We start from the raw sequence: 21,281 nt of genomic DNA, 5'->3' as shown, positions 1-21,281 counted from the left end.
GTGACAAAAGAAGCTTTACTCAGAAGACTAGAAGAGCGATGGTTTCAACTTTCGAGATGATAAGCAGCCAATCTTATCTGATAAGCCCTGAATGATAAAGGTGTCGGAATTGTCTGAATGTTGGGGCCCTCTGAACGTCCAGGTGCATTGTGTAAACCTAATTTTCCAATTTTCTGATTATTCAGTGTACTTCTCAGGCTCCGTTCCGGAAATCTTATTAAAAAATAAGTACTTATTTTAGAATTTTTCATTAAAAAATAAAAAAATAAAAAGGGTCATTTCACAAAATTCAAATAAAAAGTTTCTTTCACATTTTCAAACTCAAAAATAATGTAAATGAAAAAAAAATTTAATTTTTTTTACACCGTATTAAAGATCTCAATGAGATCTATCAAACAAGATTCATAGTGATAAGAAAATTATTTGTGTAAACACATGATTTTTTAGCTTGAAGTTGCCTTATACAAAAAATAAGACTGTTGCTATGAGAATGGGCGCCGGCGGAGGGAAATCATACCAACGGCCACGTTGGGCTGTCTTCGGCCACCGGACGGCCAATCCGAGCCGTTCAAAAATTCTAAAATAAAAAACCGAGGGGGCTTACGCGAGAATTAACGGCATCCGAGGTGTGTAGGGTGCTTGATCCGAGCACCCATTTTGTGTGTATATGATTTCACACGAAAAAGGGGTGCTTGAATCAAGCACCTTACATATCTCGAATGCCGTTGATTCCCAAGCAAGCCCCCTCGGTTTTTTTTTTAGAATTTTTCGACGGCTCGGATCGGCCGTCCGGTGGCCGAAGACTGCCTGGTGCGGCTGTCGGTACGATTTCCATCCCCGGCCGGTCGGTACCTATATAAATTCTTCCAAAATAAGTACCAACCTTCTTATTTTCCGGAACAAGGCTTCTTATTAGACAAAAAATAATTTCTTATTTTGGTTCTGGAACGGGCCCTCAAGCTCTCCCACCACACATTGTTGAAAAGTTCTCACAATGTCGAGGTCTCGCAGGAATGTATATAGTTGAGGAGAGGCTTGAGATATTATGTGACAGTGCTCCTTTAACTGCAATGCTTAATTTCACTGTTCGTTTTGATAATTAATGGTTCGAATTTTAAAAGAACTTTTTTAATTCGGATCGTCTAAAATACTCTTGGATGATGGAATTGAGAGCGACGAGGGACTCAATGAAGGAGAACGATGGGGTATTTCTGTTTCCTGAATTGAACCTGACACGTGATTCCTGAAATTAGTGATTTCTTTCATTTTGAAATCACTGGTTACCGTACCAAATCTAATGAAACCCCACCATGGAAACAAAAAATATATATACAAATCTCATTAAAAGGGATAATAACGGTAATTCATATAACAAAGAAATGAAAAAAGAAGCACGAAAAGGAGAAATTTAAGTGTGCGGGACGGAATATTGTCTTATTAGAATAACTATTTAATTAATTTTAAAATCAATATATTTGAATTTTAATATCAGAATAAGTCAGAAAACTTCAAATCTTAACGCGAAGAAAAGGGAGAAAAGAAGAGAAAGAAAAATGGGAAAAAATGAAAGGAAAATTGTACCGTGCACCATTCTAGAGTTTTTCTATTTTTTCTTCGAGAAAAACTTATTCATGGTGGCTCAATTTTTTCTGTCTGTTTCGGCAATCACTAGTTGAAATATGTTTTTAAACTATTATCGGTATTAAATATTTTTTATCATTAATAATTTGTCTTTAATTTAAATCGTTCAAAATATTTTTGAATGACTGAAATTAGCCTCCGTAAACTTTATTTACGGGAGGTCCGTTAAAAAGTTTTTCCCCGACTTCTTCTCTTTCCCTTCAAACCAAAATAATGAGGGAGAATTTTCAAGGGAAATGATTTTGTTACTTTTTTTATTTAAATCAACGGCCATTTTTAATTAATTTTTCCTTCCTTTCTTTTACTAGGTCACGTACGCCGACGCGTTACTGAGAGAAGTCCAGCGAAGTGCTGGTTGAGCGACTTCCTCAGGTCTCTCTCTCTCTCTCTCTCTCTCTCTCTCTCTCTCTTGTATATATGTATACCTATATATCTTTATATGCTATTTTAGTTTCTGTCTGATTCCCTGCTTCATCGTTCTTTCTCAGCATCACCATTGTCAGTATCTCCTGCACGCGCATTCACATTGTCTTCGATTTACAAAGATACAGTATCAGTTTCAGGTTTGAATGAAATTTTATCTTTCTGACGAATTTTATTAGTGAGGTATTTGCTGGATTCTTTTTTGTATTCAAGCCTCTAGAAAGTACCAGTTGTGGTTTCGATGTGTTTAGTATCGAGTAATTCCGACAGTTTTCTGTGTTATATGGACCATTTAGGAAGATGTTCTGTTTTAGGTTTCACGGAGTAGTGAGTAATTATTTTATTTTAATTTTCTGATAACTCAAGTTTCTAGGACAGCTTACGCTCACCTCGACTTAGAGATGTCAAATGGGCCGTGCCGTGCCGGACCATTTACCCTCGTGCCAGCCTGTTTAATTAATCGTGCTGTGCCGTATCAGACCATTTACTTTATTGTGTCGTGGCTGCATGTGCTGGCCCATCTCCAACCGAGTTTTGTCGGGAAAAAAAATTTGTGTAACACCTAACAATGTAGTATTTGTTGTGCCGTGCCCCGTGCCCATTTAAAACCGTACCTGCCTGGCCCACTTCCGTACCGTGCCCGGCCCAACTCCGTGCCGTGCCAGTGCCATTGCCAGCCGGCCTGTTTGACACCGTGCCCATGCCAGCCGGCCCGTTTGACACCTCCACATCTACTAATCCTGGCCCTGGGGACCAATCGCAAGATCCACTAGTGGAGCCCAATTAACACAGAGTAGTGAGTATCTGAACAATTAGTTAGTTTCATGCTTTATTGAGGACGTCAATTGTGGTATGCACTACGGCCATCTTTGTTTGTGGGGTTGGATTAGGTGATAGGGGATAACTCACAGACAGCAAACGGAATTTTTTGTGCCATTGGTTTGCAATAAGTGAGATAGGGTTGTCTGCACTATTTTTGGTAAGGATGGTATTTTTAGATTAAGTGCCGAAGTAAGTTTCATCAAAGGGGCCCAGAGGGGATAACTACTTTGAGATTGGAGATCCCCAACCCAAGATTGGAGATTGCTGTTACTAAAAATTCTAAATATCAGCCGCTAAGGTTTTTTGTACATAACCAATCAGCCGCTGCGCTACGTATCAGGATTTCTGAAAAAGTGATTAACTTTCACTGAGGTTATTTTGTGGTCCAAAGTACTCCTATCCAGGCTCCATATGATAATAACAGAACGGTTTTGATTAATACTAATACATTATTGCATATGGTAGAGGCGCTTGTACACTCAACTTGGTGTGGTTGCTTCTTTTTTCAGCTTTGCTATCCCTTCCACATTTGACTTAGTTTCATGGTTTGACCTGCACTTCAACTTCTAATTCCAAATGCCTCTACTATACTTGTCAGCTTTATTTATATTTAATGGAAACACCTGTGGCATTTAGCGTCATTTTTTGGGTCCCATTACTTCCTCTTGGATTAATTATGGTAAGGAAATAAGTTACGTAAGTAAAGTTTAATCACCATACAGATCGGGTATGATGTTCCGCCATGTGTTTTACAAGGCCGGCACAGCAACAATGGCTCCTCTCAGGAAGCTTCAAACATTTAAAGGTGAGGCCTGCGACGCAAAAGACATTTCTTCTCTTTTTGGTCTGGTTTTGTCTTTTCCATATTGGGTGGGCCTTGCTGCTCTGTGGCCATGGAGCTCCATTTAGAGCTCTGACGTGGTCATTGCACTTCTCCCCTTGTACAAACAACTACATCAGAAGGGGTTCAGCTCCAGTCCAGTCTGTTTTTGTCCATAATACATGGTGAGGATTAACTCTGGGGAATCCAAGGCTCCATATGAAGCCAGTGTGGAGCCTCACATTTGCTCTTGAACAGCATTGACCTTGAACAGCATTGATGATCGTTCCTTAATGGAAAGCCCCAGCCACCAAATCATTGCTAACGCTAGAAGTTAATCCACCCCATGCTGGTTAACAATGACGCCAAGCTTAAGAATTAAAAGTAGAGTAACCAGGAGTAGGATATATATTCCCCATCAGAAAATAAAACAATAATGAAAAATAACAACATAAATAATTACATAAGCTGATATAGGTTATAATGACTTAAATAGGGGTGCGCATTGTGTCATGTCATATCGTGTTCGAGTCATGACAAACGGGTCAGTGTCAAAGTGCCTATTACTTAAATGTGTGACATCAACCTAACTTGCTAACAATTGTGTTGTATGCGGGTTGACATTGTGTCATGTCATAAAGATGTGCATAAAATTATGAGCATGCCATGTTCGGGTTGATCCTTTTATCCAATTTAACCTAGAGCACAAATAATAATAAAAAATGCAAGAAAGAGGAAAAAAAAACTTTTTTCGTGTTTGATTAGCTTGAAAATAATACGAAGTGTAATAAAGGTATTTGTTTTACAACACATCCAAGCGCGGTTACCTTCCTTTAACTTTCTCGCTAAAAACACAAATGAACTTTATTTTGTGAAAATAGCCAATTAAATGGGATTGAAATTATCAACCCAAACATGGCATGCACATAATTTTAGACACATCTTTAACGATTGTTAACTACAGGGGCTAACAATGTCGACCCGAGCACAACACCGTTTCAAGCAGTTCGGGTTAATGTCAAAATATGTGATACGTTTGAGTGATAGGCGTTTGGACATGAACCCATTTGTCACGACTTGGACACAATTGACAAGACACGATGCCTTCTCCTACTTCAAGTCATTATAATTAACGAAATCAGTTTATGTAATTACTAACGATGACATTTTTTCTACTGTTTGTTCTGGGGATTCATCCAATTTGTGAATACTCTAGTATTTTTTATTCTTAAGCTTGGTGTCTTTTCTTAAGTTGCGTGGATTGGATTGACTTTTCTCATTAACAATATTTTAGTTCAATTAGTTTGGCACTTTGACTCATTGGCTGGGCTTTCCATTAAGAAACGATCGTTAGTGCCGTTTAAGAGCAAATGTGAGGCTCTGGCTTCATTTGGACCCTTGGATTTCCCAGCGTTAATCCTCACCGACCACAATGGACAAAAACAGACTGGACTGGAGCTGAACCCCATCAGAAGATTATGGCGGCAACCATTATTCACTTTCCCATAGAGAATCAAAGCCAAGGCTAGATAGAAATAAGGGATTCAACATTGAGGATGTCAAACTCAAAAGCTCCACAAAATTGCTTGGGCATGATGTTCCCATCAAATCCCATGGAGTAATCACAATAGTTAACTTTCATTAAATTTCTCTTATATGTATCTACTGTTAGCCTATGGCAAAATGTTTTGCTTTGTAGCTATTATCAAAGCAACTTTTAGTCCTTTCCACTAGATATCTAACAGATCAGGGTGCCCTAATAGGTCTTTCGGTCCACACTCCTAGGTGAAAGGTGCTAGCATCTTGGGAAAATCTAGATGGATAATAATTGAGTATGATGTGAAAATTGGAAACTGGGTCCAATAAATCCCCCCACCCCCGGGGAAAAACATAACACAAAAGCTCGCGAGTGCGCGCTCACGCAGTGAGGCAGATGAACAGCAGTGACACTGCAACTAAACTTACTAGGGAGTACGTATATCTGTTCATGTGGGCACTTATATACGGGATATGAACAGGAGGTCAATCACATTGTTCCCAGGACTTCTATAAAACATTAGATTAAACGAAATTAGCAACCTTCAAATAACTGAACAGAAACTTCTTTTTTAAATTATTTAATCAGTCAGGTGCAATACGTAGGCACATAGATTATTAGTAAAAATAAGATTGTGCTGTGGATGAGATATTATTTCTCTTCTCTCTCCTGCCTCATTTCTTATCAGTCTCTTAGTATTGTTTCATTCGTTCCAGTAAAGACATTTATAATATCAGTTAATGAGAAAATTGCATAGGACATGGAAATGGTCTTTGAAACATGTACCTTATTGGAGTCACACTCTAACGTTGATTTTTCTGTTGTGGTAGTTGTGTTTACAGTTGTTATCGATAGGATAGTATAGATGTTGATTTGATGACCCTGAAAGAGTTTTTTTTTTTTTTTTTTGGGGGGGGGGGGGGGGAGACTATTCACTTCTTTGAGATTCATGATATAAGAATTAAAGAAATTTTCCTTGTTCATCCCATTCAGGCATTAGTTGTGCATACCGATGCTCTGGACTATCAATGAAGGAAGCATGGTAATGTGCACATAAATTGATTTGGGTCTCTAGGCCTGCCCTCTTTGATGCCATTTGGCTTTGATTTGGGGGCATGGTTCTACAACAAAACGTCGCTGTAGCTCCTCGGTTCTTGGAGGTTAGGGGGGCTACTGTTTCAGTGGTATTCTGAGAGCAGCCACTTTGTGCATATATTGCCAAAGGTTAGGTCTGTCTCCAATCATCCCCCGCCCATATCCCCAATGATTGGGGACTAGATGGGTTATGTTATGTTGTTGTTGTTGTATCCCATTCAGGCATTAACACTCCCCTATGGCTATATGGGAGCTTAGGAGTGAACCTTATGCGTGTTTTGTCAGTGAGGAATATTATCACAGCTCTGTGATACATTCGACATTGAAGTAGAATCCCCAACTTACGTTCTTATGCTTCCATCTAGTCTTGTAGCTTAGGACATGTATTGCTGCTTTTTTTTTTTTTTGGTTGACTGAGTTTGGCTGGCCAGATTATTTGTTTGCAAGGTCCGATAATAAGTTATTCAGAATTTCAGATTGCTTATATAATGATTTCATCAGCTTCCTTAGGTTGAAAAGTCAATTAAGTGATCTTGTTAGAACCTGGGGTTTATTGGTGCAGGTTTCTCCCGGAAGGTTGAAATGGCTGGGGAGAGTGACCAGAGCATTACCCGTGTTCTCTTTTGCGGGCCTCACTTTCCTGCATCTCAGGTTTATACAAGAGAATATGTGGAGAATAATCCTGTTATCAAGGTACTTAACTTTTTGCATTCATTTCTTTTTTTCCCTGGATCTGAGCTCTGTTTTTCTGTTTTGTTGTCTACCCATGTTGGGTTTCTATGTTCTTAACATTGTTTAGTAGGCATGTGTAGCCTTGTTGTTGTAGTTATTACATGAATGGAATTGTAATGAGCCTCATTGTCCATCCCCATTTCGTATATAAAATTTTCATCTCACAAACTGAAGGAAGAAGGGAATTATTTTTGTACAACTTAGGATATTGTTCCCAGAAAGAGTTGGTTATATTTCCAAACAAGATGTTTCTCCTGGAGAAGGGGATATGTCATTGTGTTTATACTTCTAAGTGATGCCTCTTTGGATATTGTGCTATGAGAATGGGGAATTATATTTGGTAGGAAATGTTGGTCAATTGAAATGGCATTTTTTGGGAATGGCTGGTCCTTGGGAAAAGAATTGATGAGCGGGTAAGGATATGGTGATTAAAATGGAAACCAACGTACCGAAACAAGGAAGACGCTCGTGGAAACCCACCCTTGAGAGCCAACAAGCCCGGTTGTTCTAGCTAGGCAACTCCCACACTAGGCCTCAATCTTTAGCTGGATCTGGTACTTCAGCTTCCCTTTCCCCTGCCTTATAGATGGAGGTCTTGCTGATAATTTGCATCTGTCATTGATATTTATGAATCTTGCTGATAATTTGCATCCAGCATTTATATTTATGGAATCTTGCTGATAATTTGCATCTATCATTGATATTTGCTGAAGTTGAGACACTTTCGAATTAGAATAGTTTTCAGTTTAGGAGGCTTTCTTACTGTAGTAGGTTACAAATGCCACAGTCATTCTTTCAAATTTCTCTCTTTTATTTTGCAGGTTGATGATGTTCCACTTGATGACGTGCCTCGTGTTATTGGAAACTACGATATATGTGTTGTAAAAACCATGCCACTAAAAGCAGATCTAATTTCTCGTGCCAGTAGGATGAAGCTTATAATGCAGTATGGTGTTGGGCTGGAAGGTTATTTATTATTTCTGCCAGATATTATAAGCATAGTGGATGTTGTTTCCAGCTTGTATACAACCCACCACCAACCCGCCCCCCCGTTTTTTTTTTTGTCATTTTGTCCCTTGATGAGCTATTCGACATTGTTTATCCTGGTTTATTCTAAATGAAGGTGTCGACGTCAATGCTGCCACAGAGCATGGAATCAAAGTTGCTAGGATTCCTGGTAGTGCGACTGGAAATGCAGCTTCATGTGCCGAAATGGCCATATATCTGATGTTGGGCCTTCTTCGTAAGCAAGTTGGTTACATCTCATTAACTATCTTGAATCAATCCACATTTCTAACTTTACTGTTACTCTATAAACTGGAAAGTTCAACAAAGTCTATTGTGATTTTAGTTTTTTAGATTATATAGTAACTATAGTCCTTTGGAACTAATGGTTTATTTTGAAAAGGTACACCTATTTCTGAGTTTTCGTATATGTTGCTCTCTGTGTGTGTGTGTGTAGAAGAACCTAACTGATGCCAAGTTTTACCTCTAGTCAGCTATATTGAGCATATTATGTTTTTAATTTTTTCTTTCTTTGTTGCTCTAATCTTAATGAAGGAAATCCTTAACCGTAATGAAGAGAGCTGATTTAGAGTTATCATTTTAGCTCCTGCTGGCAGTTTAGTATTGTGTTCATATGTTTGTCTATTTTCGTTCCCTTGCTTTCTTGCAAGATCATTTTGTCATTACATGGCAAAGAGTGTACCATCCTGTCATGTTACAGTTTTAAGTTATAAATACCTTCTATTTTCACTCTTATCTACCCAATTTAACAAGCAAAGGAACCTTTCGCGTCTACTTGGTCTTGTGTTGTATGATTATCAGCATGAACATTTGCTATAATGATCTAGAACAATCAAAAAAATTCTTTATCTCCCCATCCTCTCACCAACTCCTCCATTTTCCTCCTCTCCTGCTTTTTCTAATACGTGCACTGACGTGAGCGCCATACTTCTAATCCTCCTGTTCTTGTATTGCAAATGTTGAGGGCACTTCGTTTTCCTATTGGAGAGAGCCAAGAGACCATATTGTTCTGCATTACCTTCTATACTTCCATGCTCCACATTAATCCAGCAGCTTGGTCCTTAGATAGCGAACCCCAATTTATCAAGTTGAGCAGTTGGGGCCCAATTGGTCTGATGTTGTGAATTTTCTAGCTATTCTCTAGATGACTTGACCTCTCTAGAAAGAAGTTTGTTTATCTCACTATTCTCTCATCAGCTCTCTTTGTTTTATTCCTCTCGGTCCTCTCCTATTTTTCCTAACACAAGGGCCCTTACATCATTAGTGCCCTACATCTAGACTTTAGTCCACCTCTTGTTTGATGCAACTTTAGGTGGCACTCCTTTTTGCCATAGTAGAGACCACCATTTTCTGCATGAACTTCTAATGACAAGGATACTAAGTTAAGGCGGACCAAAGGAGTCATATACTGCATAGTTTCTTAAGTGATGCTGTAATGGAACTGCTTAAAGAATCGATTGCTTATCTTCAGTTGTGAAATTAATTTATTATTTTCAAATAACCCAAAGACTTGAAAGTCTAAAAAAGATGGTTGTCATCAACTCATTCGAGAAGGGAAGATAAATTGGTTTTTATTTGAGAGGTTGTAAACAGGATTTGTCTGGTTAAAAGATTTGCTTGCCTACTTCATTTCCTTTCTTTCATCATCTTATCCCTCTTAATTCTTTGTGACGTAGCAGTTTTCCTTACTAAACTCGGTGTTTTACACATTGATTAAATCTCTTCTAGCCTAGTTGAAAGCCAATTTTCAATAATAGTTTGTAGGATTTGTTCTGGTGGTTTTGGTGAAGGCTTTCTGTTTGTGGGAATCATGGCCTATTGTTACCCAAATTATGCAACCTAGAGGGGGGTGAATAGGATTGCTAGTAAAAATCACCTATAAAAATTATCTCTAACAATATATGCAAATAATAAGTATGCAATCAAATGAGAGACAGAGAGATAGAACCCGTTTATAGTGGTTCGGTCCGGATTTGTCCACGGTCCGGCCCTACTCCACTTCTCCTCAAGCAATTACTTGAAGGTTCCACTAATCTTTAAAAGATTACAACTTGTAAGTCTTGCGGGTGCTTACAAAAACCGAATGCCTCTAGCTTTCCCGAGGAGCTAGCACAACCGCAAGAGTTTTCTCCGAAAAATCTCTCAAAAACAAACACCCAAAATCTGCCAGATTTTGGTCTTCTAAGGTTTACAAGTGATCTCTCTCAATCACTCACTTAGGGTTACAAATTGTGAAGAATGATGAGAAGATGAGAGCTCACAACAACAATAAAGTTTTCTCACAACAATAAATATGACAGTGTAAGAGAATGAGTGTACTGTTCTTGGATCTGGGAGAGAAAAGAGCAATATCTATTTTGCTTGGAAAGTGTAAGAGCTTTTGTTGTGATTGAATCAATAATCAATTCGAGTCCTTTATGCCCTGGTTCTGCTCTTTAGCCGTTGTACTTCAAATCTTGCCGTTGGAGTTTAATTTGAGCCGTTGGATTTAGATCTGGATCTGCACAACTGAACGAAATTTGCTTCGGCCGGTCGTTCGGGCAGTCGACCAGGCGGTCGTCCGGTGCCCTCCGGTAGGCACACTCCTCTGGTCTGACAGCCGGCCTGTTAGCCGGTTCGTCAACCTGTAGCTCAAAAATTCATCTAAATAAATCCGTTAAAGCACGTATTGAGCTCAATAAGTCTATGTGACTATTAATCATTGAATCCGAGACTTTATGCTGTTTTTCAAGGTCACGAAAATATTTAGTCCGTGAAAGGACTATTCGATAATTTTGTATTTGCCGAATAAAATATCATTGAATTAATCATCAAAATAATTAATAGAGATACATATAATTTTCCAACAAATTATAATGCATACATTTTTCAACACCTATCTTGTGAGTGCTTCTCATCATTCTTTAGCTAGCCTTTTTCATTAACTTCAGCATGCGCTGTACTATAAGAAGCACAGATAGATACACACGAATGCGTATTTTCTAAGAAAAGAGGAGAGGATACGACAAAGCCGAGACAATTTAATCAATGTCATCTTATATATACTTAGGAATTGTAACGAGGTGATTTTTACGTCACAAATCACAATACACCTCATATCATATCAAAATTGTAAGGAATCATTTCAACGTTCTACCTACTGGAAAATAAGTGTGCACAACAAGCTACGTTATTCTCCCAAAATAGCTTCACAAATAATTGAAAGTTTTGAGATTTAAAATGCTTAAAACGTAAAATCCAAAGCTGAAGGGATTAATAGGCACAATTTTTTTTTAATTTTATTTTACCATTTAATCACAAGTTCGTTTTTTGATTTGGAGCTTGACGGGCATCTAAATGATGGGCACATGTCCCAAAGTCTCCAACAATGGAGTGTGTTTGGTTTTTCAAAAGAAAAGAAATAAAAGTAAACAGACAAGTGTCCAAAACCTGCCAGGAGTATTCACAGACTGTTCCTGGACATGTATCAGTGGACAGGCTTGCCTTCTTGAAACTGTCTGTGCTTCTAAGCCAGTAATTATACTTCTCTTTTGCTATGTCTTTTCTTCTGTTATGACTTCGGCTTTGTTAGTCCCCAAAGACACGTTTCCAGAAGTGCTCAAATTTCAACAATTGTACCTCTTTTTAGTTTTTAGTTTTATGGTAACTAATTTTTGACTAAGAAGTAAGAAGGAAGATACTCTAAGAAGGTTTCTTGCATCAATCACAAATCGGACCACTTTGAGACGAGTGGGACAAACGTCCAAAGATGCCTAGTGGATAACATTTAGGACAGATCATACTCTGGAAACTTGGGGTTCCACTGGGGACACACTAGTCCATTGATTAGATAGTAGATGCTCTATATTTGATTGGGTTTGGTTCGAGTAGCCATTGAGTATGTGTCCAGCAGTTGTACCTTACTAAATCCTCAGTCTTAGTCTCTTAGGTACCAGAATATGTATCCAAATGTTCAAGACGGTTACGTGGAAAAGTTCATCTATATATATGTAAAATTTACATTGCACCATCTCCATGCATCAGAGGCATCTTTTACCCTTACCCTGGTGGCTTGTTATATTTGGTGGACATAGGTCCTGTGGATACATGTCTTTAACATTTCAAGTTGTGTCTTGCTTTTCAAAAATTGTTGTGTTGATGTGCCCACATCGTGTCTTATCATGCCTCCTGTGTGTCACACCCCAAAATGAGAAGTGACCGGCCATGAACCACAAGACCAAAGCTCGTGGAACATGCAGCCTAAAAGAAATTTTATAAAACTCCCAAGTAAAGATCTACCAAACAGTCATCCATTATTTTTTTATTCAAAAAATCCCCAACCAATAAATTCCACAAAAAGAATGGGGCACAAACATCCCATGAATCAAATAATATCCAATGATCCAACAGTAATAAAAGAATCCAGATGTCTGACAAAATGTTTTAATGCGGAAGCGGTGAAATAAAACACCAAGCTAGGATGAGACACCCTAAGGAGGTCAACAAACGAAATCCCTGAGATGCCGCCAGAGTCCTTGCCTAACTTCCCAACTTGCTTGAAAAGAAGTTGGAATAAATCCGTCAGCTGACGAGCTCAGTAAGTAGCAAAGCATGTATATTAGAATAAGGTTCTGAAATAGGGATCAAAATAATTTACCATGTCAACATAATTTGGCATATGCGGTGAACAACAAAATAATCCATTAATCCAATTAACGATTCATCCGATAAGTCTTAATATTGGTGTTCTCAATCCAATCTCCAACAACAATGGGGAACCACAACCAAAATCAATAGTACCAAGTGCCGGTGAATAAATGTCTCATAATTGGATCCAATATATTATCTTAGAGTCACTATGAGTAGGCAGCCCGTGGAATTTTTCCCAAAGAACGACCCGGTCAATAACAACCGTTGAGCATTTGGGTCACCGGCCTAATCCGGTCTCTTCCCTAATGGCCAGAGTCACCCACACACAGAGGATTAATTTCCCTGGACTTCCAAAATATGTTCCCTTCAATATCCACAAAGTCTCACCAAAAGATTATTCGAACAACAAATGATTTCACCAATACCGCATGCCAATTTAATATAATCAAATATAAACAATATGTGTTTCCAATTTCAATAGTAAATTTCTCAAGACAACAATTTAAGGGACACGGGGAAGTTCGAAAGTACATAACATGCTTAACCACTCACCTGGGTCCAAAAAGTAATGAAACTCGAATCACGCAAAACGGAAGTATCCTGTAAAAGTAAAACATTCGAATAACTAAGTAACTTAAATATATCACTAACAATACAAATTAGGAACACCCATATTATTCAATTACCCCAACTTAACCCCTTCCTAAATTCCTAAACCACTTGTGGCCACCACAAAAATCCACCTACAAACAACCAAGGATTTATTTTGTCTCTAAGAACAACCATGCCGCCACTTTATTCTTCCAAACTTCTAACAATTTCGTCCACACATGAATTGAATACAAAGCACCTGTTCCTACAACATAAGATCAAAGCCCAAATCCATTTGGTTCTTTCTACTACTGTTAACACCAAAATTACTTCACAAACGTCCAATTCTTTGGCAATTTCCAACCGACTACAAGTCCACCGCATATCATCGTAAATCGTACCCACCGCACACCGCCAATACAACCCAATGAATCACTTTAAATAATTTTCTAATTAAGTATTTGATCCTTCTCTAAAATCTATATAGAGGTCGAAAGAGAATGAAATGGGAGATACCAAACTCACCTCAGAGGAAACCACTTCCGAATTCTTCAACTCCGACTTGGACTGCGCTGGCTCTTTTCTTTTTCTCTCGGAACAATGACTCTAATATAAAACAAAACCCTCATCAGCTTAAGTATAAAACCCTAAGTACTACTGTTAGAACCGCCCACTACTTACGTCACACCCTAAATTATAGCCATTTGGTTAAACAAAATATCTAAAATTCTAACTGAGGTAAAAACTAAATTACTATGGTTAATTAAGCTCATACCCTTGCAGTTATAATAACGACAATTGTATCCGTTGTGCACACAAAAATAATTAATTAGGCGCAACCATAACACCCAATTAAATAATGGCCAAATTAATTAATAAAATAAATTAAAATTCGAGGCCTTAACACTGTGCGTATCCATGTGTTTTTTTCAATGCAGTTTTGTTACCGTAAGAACCCGTACACATAGCTTGATTTTCATTTCAAGTACCGATACACCGACTTTTATCTTTTGTTGCTGTTATTCATACCTTTCTTCCTAGTTTTAGGTCCTATTGTGTCGTTCTCTTTGAGTATTCTTTTTTATTTTTATTGACTCCTCCGAAATACTGGATGCTTGGATCTTGGGGTTATTTGAATACTGCTCTCTTTCGCAACTGATAGTTTCTTATAGTTTGATTTTCTGTAACTTTTATTATTATGCAGAATGAGATGCAAATTGCTGTAAAGCATAAAAAGCTTGGAGAGCCAATTGGCGAAACTCTGTTTGGGAAAACAGTAAGCTTTCATTCTTGTTTCTTTCTGTTACAAGTTCTCTTGCGATTGCATTCTTTCCTCTTGTCCTGTTTTTCTTTTTCACTCTTTTCATTGCCTACATTTTGTTGTGGTTGTTCTTATGACACCTAGAATAATATCAGATGACCAAATGCTTTAAGTTGAGGATTTAATGGCATTGCATTTACTGAACCTGGAAGTTTTAGTAACTTTGAGAAGCACTTCGATAAATGGCATGAAGAAATACCCTGTCAGGATAGTGGAATATATGACTGAATAGCAATACTGTGAACAAAGGAAAAATGCAAGAAAAAAATGTACAAGCAAATTCATGAGGGGCTTAGATTTCCGTATATGCTCCAGCTACCAATATTTGAATATGGGCCACGCATGCTTTCTTTGTACAATTTTCTCTATAAATTTCTTCATTCCTCGCTTTTCTGTTAATGTGAATGTGCTGAGTAGCTGAATGATGTAATAAGATCTTGGACTTCCCACTGATAGAAAATTTGTTGGCCCAAGTTTGTCATTTGTACCTTGTAACTGCAAATGTTTTTTTTTTTTTTTGGGTAATTAAAGTTTTATTAACAAAAACAAAAGATTACAAAATCAAAGGGGCATTCCCCAGTGAGTTACAACTCAGGCAAAGAGCCAAACTCTCCTATTAAACCTAGACAAGAAAGCCTTAGGAAGCTGCAAAAACCTTAGCTGAAAGGTTCCACTCAAAACAGATCAATCTATTAACATCAGATCTTCTAATATTCCTCCAGGAACTCACATAACACCTGATATCAGAAGTAACTTCTTTAATGACTTGATGAGGATCAGTACACTTATACTGAAAAATACACCTATTCCTCTCCCTCCACAAATGATAGATAGCTGCTGTACAGGAAAGTTTCACAAGAAAGTGCTGCAAATTAGCACCACCCCTATGCTCCCTAATCCACTGCACCTCATACTTCAAATCCAAACAAGGCCTATGAATGTTGTTCTTAGCCAAAAAATGCTGCCTCACCGTAGAAGAGAAAGGGCAAGAAAAGAATAAATGATCATGCGTTTCATTACCAGTAGCACACAAGACACAGCTAGCACTATCAACAACCCCCCAACTATACGAATGTTGAATTTAGACGACTGAAGCCTGACATGGCATCTCTTTAAACATACTATGCAAGGATCTTGCTGATTGGAATAACTTTGTTGAATAATTTGGATGAAATTCTGGGGCTGTTTTCGTTTTTGAAGTAGTCAACCAGGATGGATTCATCTCCTTTATATTATCTGGTTTCCATGAATTTCACGTAGAATACGGTTTGAGAACACTGAAAACTGTTTTTCAAGCCAAACGCCTTATACATAAGCTTAAAGTCTCATGTTGGCTGGGTTTTGCATTTCCCAGAATCCCCACAAAGGTGACTGTGCTGCTAGTTGATTAACGGATGACATCAAACATTGGTTTATCAGAGCAACTGATTGTTTTCCTGATTAGAGGGCTTATATATGTGTTTTTGTGCTATTGATATTTTTACACATGCGGAGAGGAACTTGTATTTTTTTAAGCTATATGGATAGTGAAGGAGCTTTTTTGATTTTCCATCAATTCCGCATGTGGTTGTTATCAATAATCTAGTCTAACTTTGCTATGTCCTTTAGTTTTCTTTAGTGTTTCTTTCCTCGCGGTGACTGCCTTTTTTGTGTTTGATTTTGTTTGGTCAACTTTCTGACGCTATTTGTAAAGGATAATGTGGTATAGCGAAAGAGTAGTTGACATGATCCCATGACCAATGAAGTTGTATCTCCCCTCCTGTGGTCTTTTATGGTTAACTAATGAACTCATAGCCACACTTGATATGATATTTGGCGCATTTGTTTGCAAATATGTAGTGCTTAGATAGAATACCATGAACCACGTTATATATTTCTGGTTTTCTTTTTATTGGATCTAAAAATCCTGGAAGTGGTGTATGTCTTTAACTGAAAGCATACCATTCGAGTAGACCACTCAATGGACGCATTTAAATGTGTTATCAGTTGTGCTCTGAAGGCACATCATTCGAGGGAACCATGGAAGATCACAACTAAATATTGGTGTCAGTTGCGGTCCTGATTGAGTACACATTGCCTCGTTACAGTGAAATGGTTTTGAGTTGCAGTTATGATAGTTGTTTACTACTATGCCTATATTAGCAGTGGTTACTTAATTAATCGATTTTATTTCAGTGTCTGTACTGGTAGTTAGATTTACATTGCTTGGTTGGGGATTACACATGAGATTTAAGGTTTGTTAGTACGTTTACGTTGGGTTTTGCTCATCTACTCCCATAGGCAGGAATTTAACTGTTTGAGAAGCAAAGCAAAAGAGGCAGGGGCCATGTCTACCATTTTATTCTGTTTCGCCGGTATTGCGAGTCAATAGTAGAGAGGAAGTATTGAATGATGTTCTGCAATATCGAGAGTGTTGCAAGAAGTTTTTTGCAAGTTCAGTTTTAAGCTTGAGGGACTGAACATTATTGCTAAGTGTTTAGTAAAATAATTCTTGCTACCACGAATCACGACTTTAGCCCAACAAGTTGTTTTTCTCTGCAGGTCTTCATTATGGGATTTGGAAACATTGGGATTGATTTGGCAAAGCGCTTGCGCCCATTTGGTGTGAAGATTCTTGCTACAAAGCGTAGTTGGGAATCGTATTCACAAAAATCATTCAAGTCTGACGGTGTGTAAGGGCTTGTAAACTGAAATACAATATTTTAATGGTTTATAGTGGTTCCTTCATCATATTTTACGGCATCTCTTCAGGATTACCCACTCAAAATGATACTAGTGATGATTTGGTTGACGAAAAGGGTGCTCATGAACATATCCAGAATTTTGCAAGCAATGCCGACATAGTTGTCTGTTGCTTGTCGATGAACAGTCAAACGGTTAGGCTTCTCTCATTTTCATTTGCACTTTCCATGCATTTGCTTCTTTATGGAGTGGAAAATTTCATTTGGTTTACACTCACATTATGGGATACATTTTACTTTCAGGCTGGCATTGTAAACAAAACATTTTTATCCTCGATGAAAAAGGTCTGTTCTCTACTTGCTAGTAACTTACCTCAAATGCTTAATTTTTTTCATTGATGAATGTCTTAATTCCCGCAACCCACACTGATACACAGTGGAATGGTATATTCTTGAGTTTGATTTGATTTCTAGTAACAATGGTCTTTCGAAAGTTAGAAATAACTTTCATGCTTAAGTGGTTCCAAGGCATGCATTCTATGACAAAGTGTTGAATTGCCGTCTCAGCCTTTCAGGTACTTGGTGTAAGATTTTGAAAGACTTCTCACCTTCCACTTAAACCTTATATGGTGGGAACCCCAACCTGTTTGTTGTCATCCAGACATTTTGAATGGTGGAGGCTCAATTGGCTTTAGGAAGAAGAAAATTATGTTGTTTTATTCTAATATATATAACGTATGACGTATGTTATCAGAACTTAGAAGTTGCCCCTCTCCTAACAGCTCAAGATTTTGGATGAGTTGGTGGTAACAACCTCATATGGTATCTGAGCATGCAATAGATCTTGTGCTGAATCTCACCGCCTACCTGGTAAGTAAAATACTTGCACATGTTGCGGCTTATAGAGGAGAATCTTGCCACACACGAAGGGGGTGTCGAGGATATAAATAATATGGTTGCCCCTCTCTAACAACTTAAGTTTGTAAATGAGTTTGTAAGTTTGTAACAAACAACGGAATTCATATTAACTTAAAACTTTGAACAATAGGTGATCTAACATGGTAGTAGAGCTCTTGTTTCATGAGCTCTTGTGTCAATTCTCATGGTATATGTTTTTAGTCTTTGGACCCTCTTCAGCCTTCACTCGTGTATTGTGTTTCGCATGTTTGGGAACCTATTAGGATTAATTTGTGTGTTCATCAGGTTATCTCTCCCGGTGAGATTGGGCCACGTGAGGAATCTGTTGGATTCCTAAACAGTTTTTGGAGAACCAAAGAACTATGTTGATACTTGTGCTTAACCCACTTTCTTTTTGCAGATTCCGTTACTCCACAATTACATTACCCAGATGAATGAACTTAGATGTAGCATCTCGTGGATTTGTGTAATAGCTAGTTACAGAACTCCCTTCAGCTGTCTGGTGTTTGTATTGTTAGCATCCTCAAGTATATGAGCCAATAAAAGAAAGCCAAACGCACCGAGAAAAGAAAAGGAAAAAGAACAAGAAGAGAAAACTCTTGGTTGTAATTGTGTTGCATCTTTCCTTGTTTGTGACTTGTGTTTCAGGGTGCCCTTCTAGTGAATGTAGCCCGAGGGGGTTTATTGGATTATGAAGCTGTTCTTTTTTACCTCACATCCGGCCACTTGGGAGGTCTAGGCATGGATGTGGCTTGGACAGAGCCATTTGATCCTGACGATCCAATTTTGAAGTTTCCAAATGTCCTAATAACACCACATGTTGCAGGCGTCACTGAACATGCTTATAGATTCATGGCTAAGGTATGACCCACACTCTAAATGATTTAGGTTATTGTCAATTCAGTACAGATCAGATTAATTTTGTTAAGCTGTATCCACTCTGTATGAGCTTTTGTCGCATGTCCTAGGTCAAGTTAATATAGCTCTAGATGATTGTTTTTCAAGAATTTTCATTGCTGAAGTTCTTTCCACATGAATGCTAACCTTGTATTATGCAATCTAATTTAAGGTTAAATCATGAAAAGGGGATAGAAGTAAATGCGATTTATATACTGGTGGAGCAAACTGACCTGAAGAAATTGTCAATGTTTACTATAGTGTTGTCCCTTGGTAATATTGCTTTCTTCACTGCTTAATAATATAACATTGTTCTCTGGGTATGTTGTATGGTTTCTTCCTCTATTGACCTTGCTCTCCTTCTTTCCAGCCAAGGAAATATGGTAATGCTTATAAAACAGAAAGAAACCACGACAATTCTTAGTTGGAAAAAGCGGGTTAATACATAAAAAAGCCCTGAACTTACTATGCATTTCAGTAAAATTCTTTAATCCATGCTTCCTGGGCTCCTCTGCCACCGCTTTCCAAGGAATTGTTTGACCAAGGGACAAAATCCCAGAGGAGCCCAGGAAGCATGGATTAAAATTTCTTAATATTAGAAATGATGCTAGCTTGTCTTGTTTTCTCCTGAGTTTATTTGGATTTTGGAGACTAGCATCTACGTATACTAGTTGCCTTCACTATTCGTTAATGAAACTATACATGTTCTGACTTCTGACTTCTGAGCAATCTTAAAGCAGGCCTAAAGTCATTATTCACATCTATGAGATCATGGTTTTCATCTCGAAACCCACCCAATAAAGACATGATTATTCCAATCAAAGACTTTCTATCTATTAGATGCCCATAGATAGTACAAATTGCTTCAAAATGTTTTATGATAATGTTGGTTCCTTGCAACATGAACCTTTTTCCCTGGAAGAGCTTGTTGCCATATCCCTTTGCGTCAATTTTTTTTACCCCACACACGTATGATCTGGCTCAAGGCATGAAAGCCAACAAACCCAAGGGGAGTACATACCCTTGAAAGGGGAAGGGAAAAGAGAATGGTAATACCTAGCACCACAACCCCATTTGCAGCTTTAAAAAGCTGGATGGTGCTTATGTTATAACCATCCTGTATTCCTGTGCACTAAAGATCGACGTATTTGCTTAATTCCTTTGAGTTGATTGGCTATTCCACAATTAACTGGATCATGAAAGTCGTTTTTTTTGCTTATGTAAAAACGTTGATGAAATCAGATGTACAGATTCTGTTATTGAACGTTGGATATATATACAGTCATTTTCAAATGAGGAAGTCCTTATTTTAGTTAAAATAAGGACCTCTCCATTTCTCCCATTTTCCGTTCGAATTTCAATGATCCGAGCTGCTCAATGTGTTCAGAACGTGATTTTAAAAGTACTCGCGAGGAATTAGCAGAAAAAATGACCGGGAAGGGCTTCATCCGAGCAGTTTTTATTTGAACCGTTCGATAAAATATAAACAAAAACTGCTCGGATGAAGCCTTTCCGGTCATTTTTTTTTGCTGATTTCTCGCGAGTACCCTTAAAATCATGTTCTGAACACATTGAGCGGCTTGGATCATCGAAATTCTATCGGGAAAGGGAGGTCCTTATTTTATTAAGTTAAGATGGTCCTTAGGAGAAGGGGACTCATATATATATATATATATATATATATATATATATATATGTATGTATGTATGTATGTATGTATGTATATGTATATTTGGTAGATGAAGCATTTTACGGAAAAAAACAAAACCGGGAGTGGCCCTTATATTTCTGTTTTTACAATGTTCACGAAATCTTCACTGATTGTGCCTTTGAAAATAACAGGTAGTTGGTGATGTAGCCCTTCAGCTTCATGCAGGGGCTCCGTTGACAGGGATAGAGTTTGTCAATTGATTTAGCTCAGAAAGCTGTTCCCCTTGGATTTGAAATCCAATAGATACGCATATAAGTGCCACTTGAATGTGTATTTGGTATTCCATTCTTGATACTAACATTGCCAATAGGCATGTGAGCTTCCTCTAGAAAGCACTCGGACATGTTCATTTTATTTTAGAACCTGTTTCTTTGAACCATCAGTTGTGAGCAGGGGAGTGGGAAGCTACACCTTATTGTGGCAAGACTCGAACCCGT

General features: G+C 38.0%; 1 protein-coding gene and 1 non-coding gene across 6 annotated transcripts; both read left to right on the top strand.

Moving 5' to 3' along the window:
* The first annotated feature begins 1,953 nt into the window (after positions 1-1,953).
* LOC131317744 (uncharacterized) lies at positions 1,954-21,220 on the top strand. 5 transcript variants are annotated; one of them, XM_058347330.1, is made up of 12 exons: positions 1,954-2,013; positions 2,130-2,204; positions 3,609-3,691; positions 6,901-7,031; positions 7,892-8,036; positions 8,194-8,321; positions 14,521-14,592; positions 17,179-17,305; positions 17,389-17,513; positions 17,622-17,663; positions 18,885-19,097; positions 20,976-21,220. In XM_058347330.1, exons 3-12 carry the CDS (start codon positions 3,616-3,618, stop codon positions 21,042-21,044), a joined length of 1,128 nt encoding a protein of 375 aa, XP_058203313.1. In that variant the 5' UTR covers positions 1,954-2,013; positions 2,130-2,204; positions 3,609-3,615; the 3' UTR covers positions 21,045-21,220. The 5 variants fall into 5 exon arrangements, with proteins under 5 accessions (XP_058203313.1, XP_058203315.1, XP_058203316.1 ...); XM_058347331.1 differs by having other exon boundaries at positions 1,981-1,995; XM_058347332.1 differs by lacking the exon at positions 2,130-2,204 and having other exon boundaries at positions 1,972-2,013.
* On the top strand, positions 6,270-6,377 carry LOC131318335 (small nucleolar RNA snoR100). The gene has a single exon (XR_009197658.1). It is a non-coding gene; the product is annotated as a small nucleolar RNA snoR100 (small nucleolar RNA).
* Positions 21,221-21,281: the final 61 nt, after the last annotated feature.

This window comes from Rhododendron vialii, chromosome 2a (genome assembly GCF_030253575.1).
Source record: "Rhododendron vialii isolate Sample 1 chromosome 2a, ASM3025357v1".
Lineage (NCBI taxonomy): Eukaryota > Viridiplantae > Streptophyta > Magnoliopsida > Ericales > Ericaceae > Rhododendron > Rhododendron vialii.
This window is presented reverse-complemented; position numbering and strand designations above follow the sequence as displayed.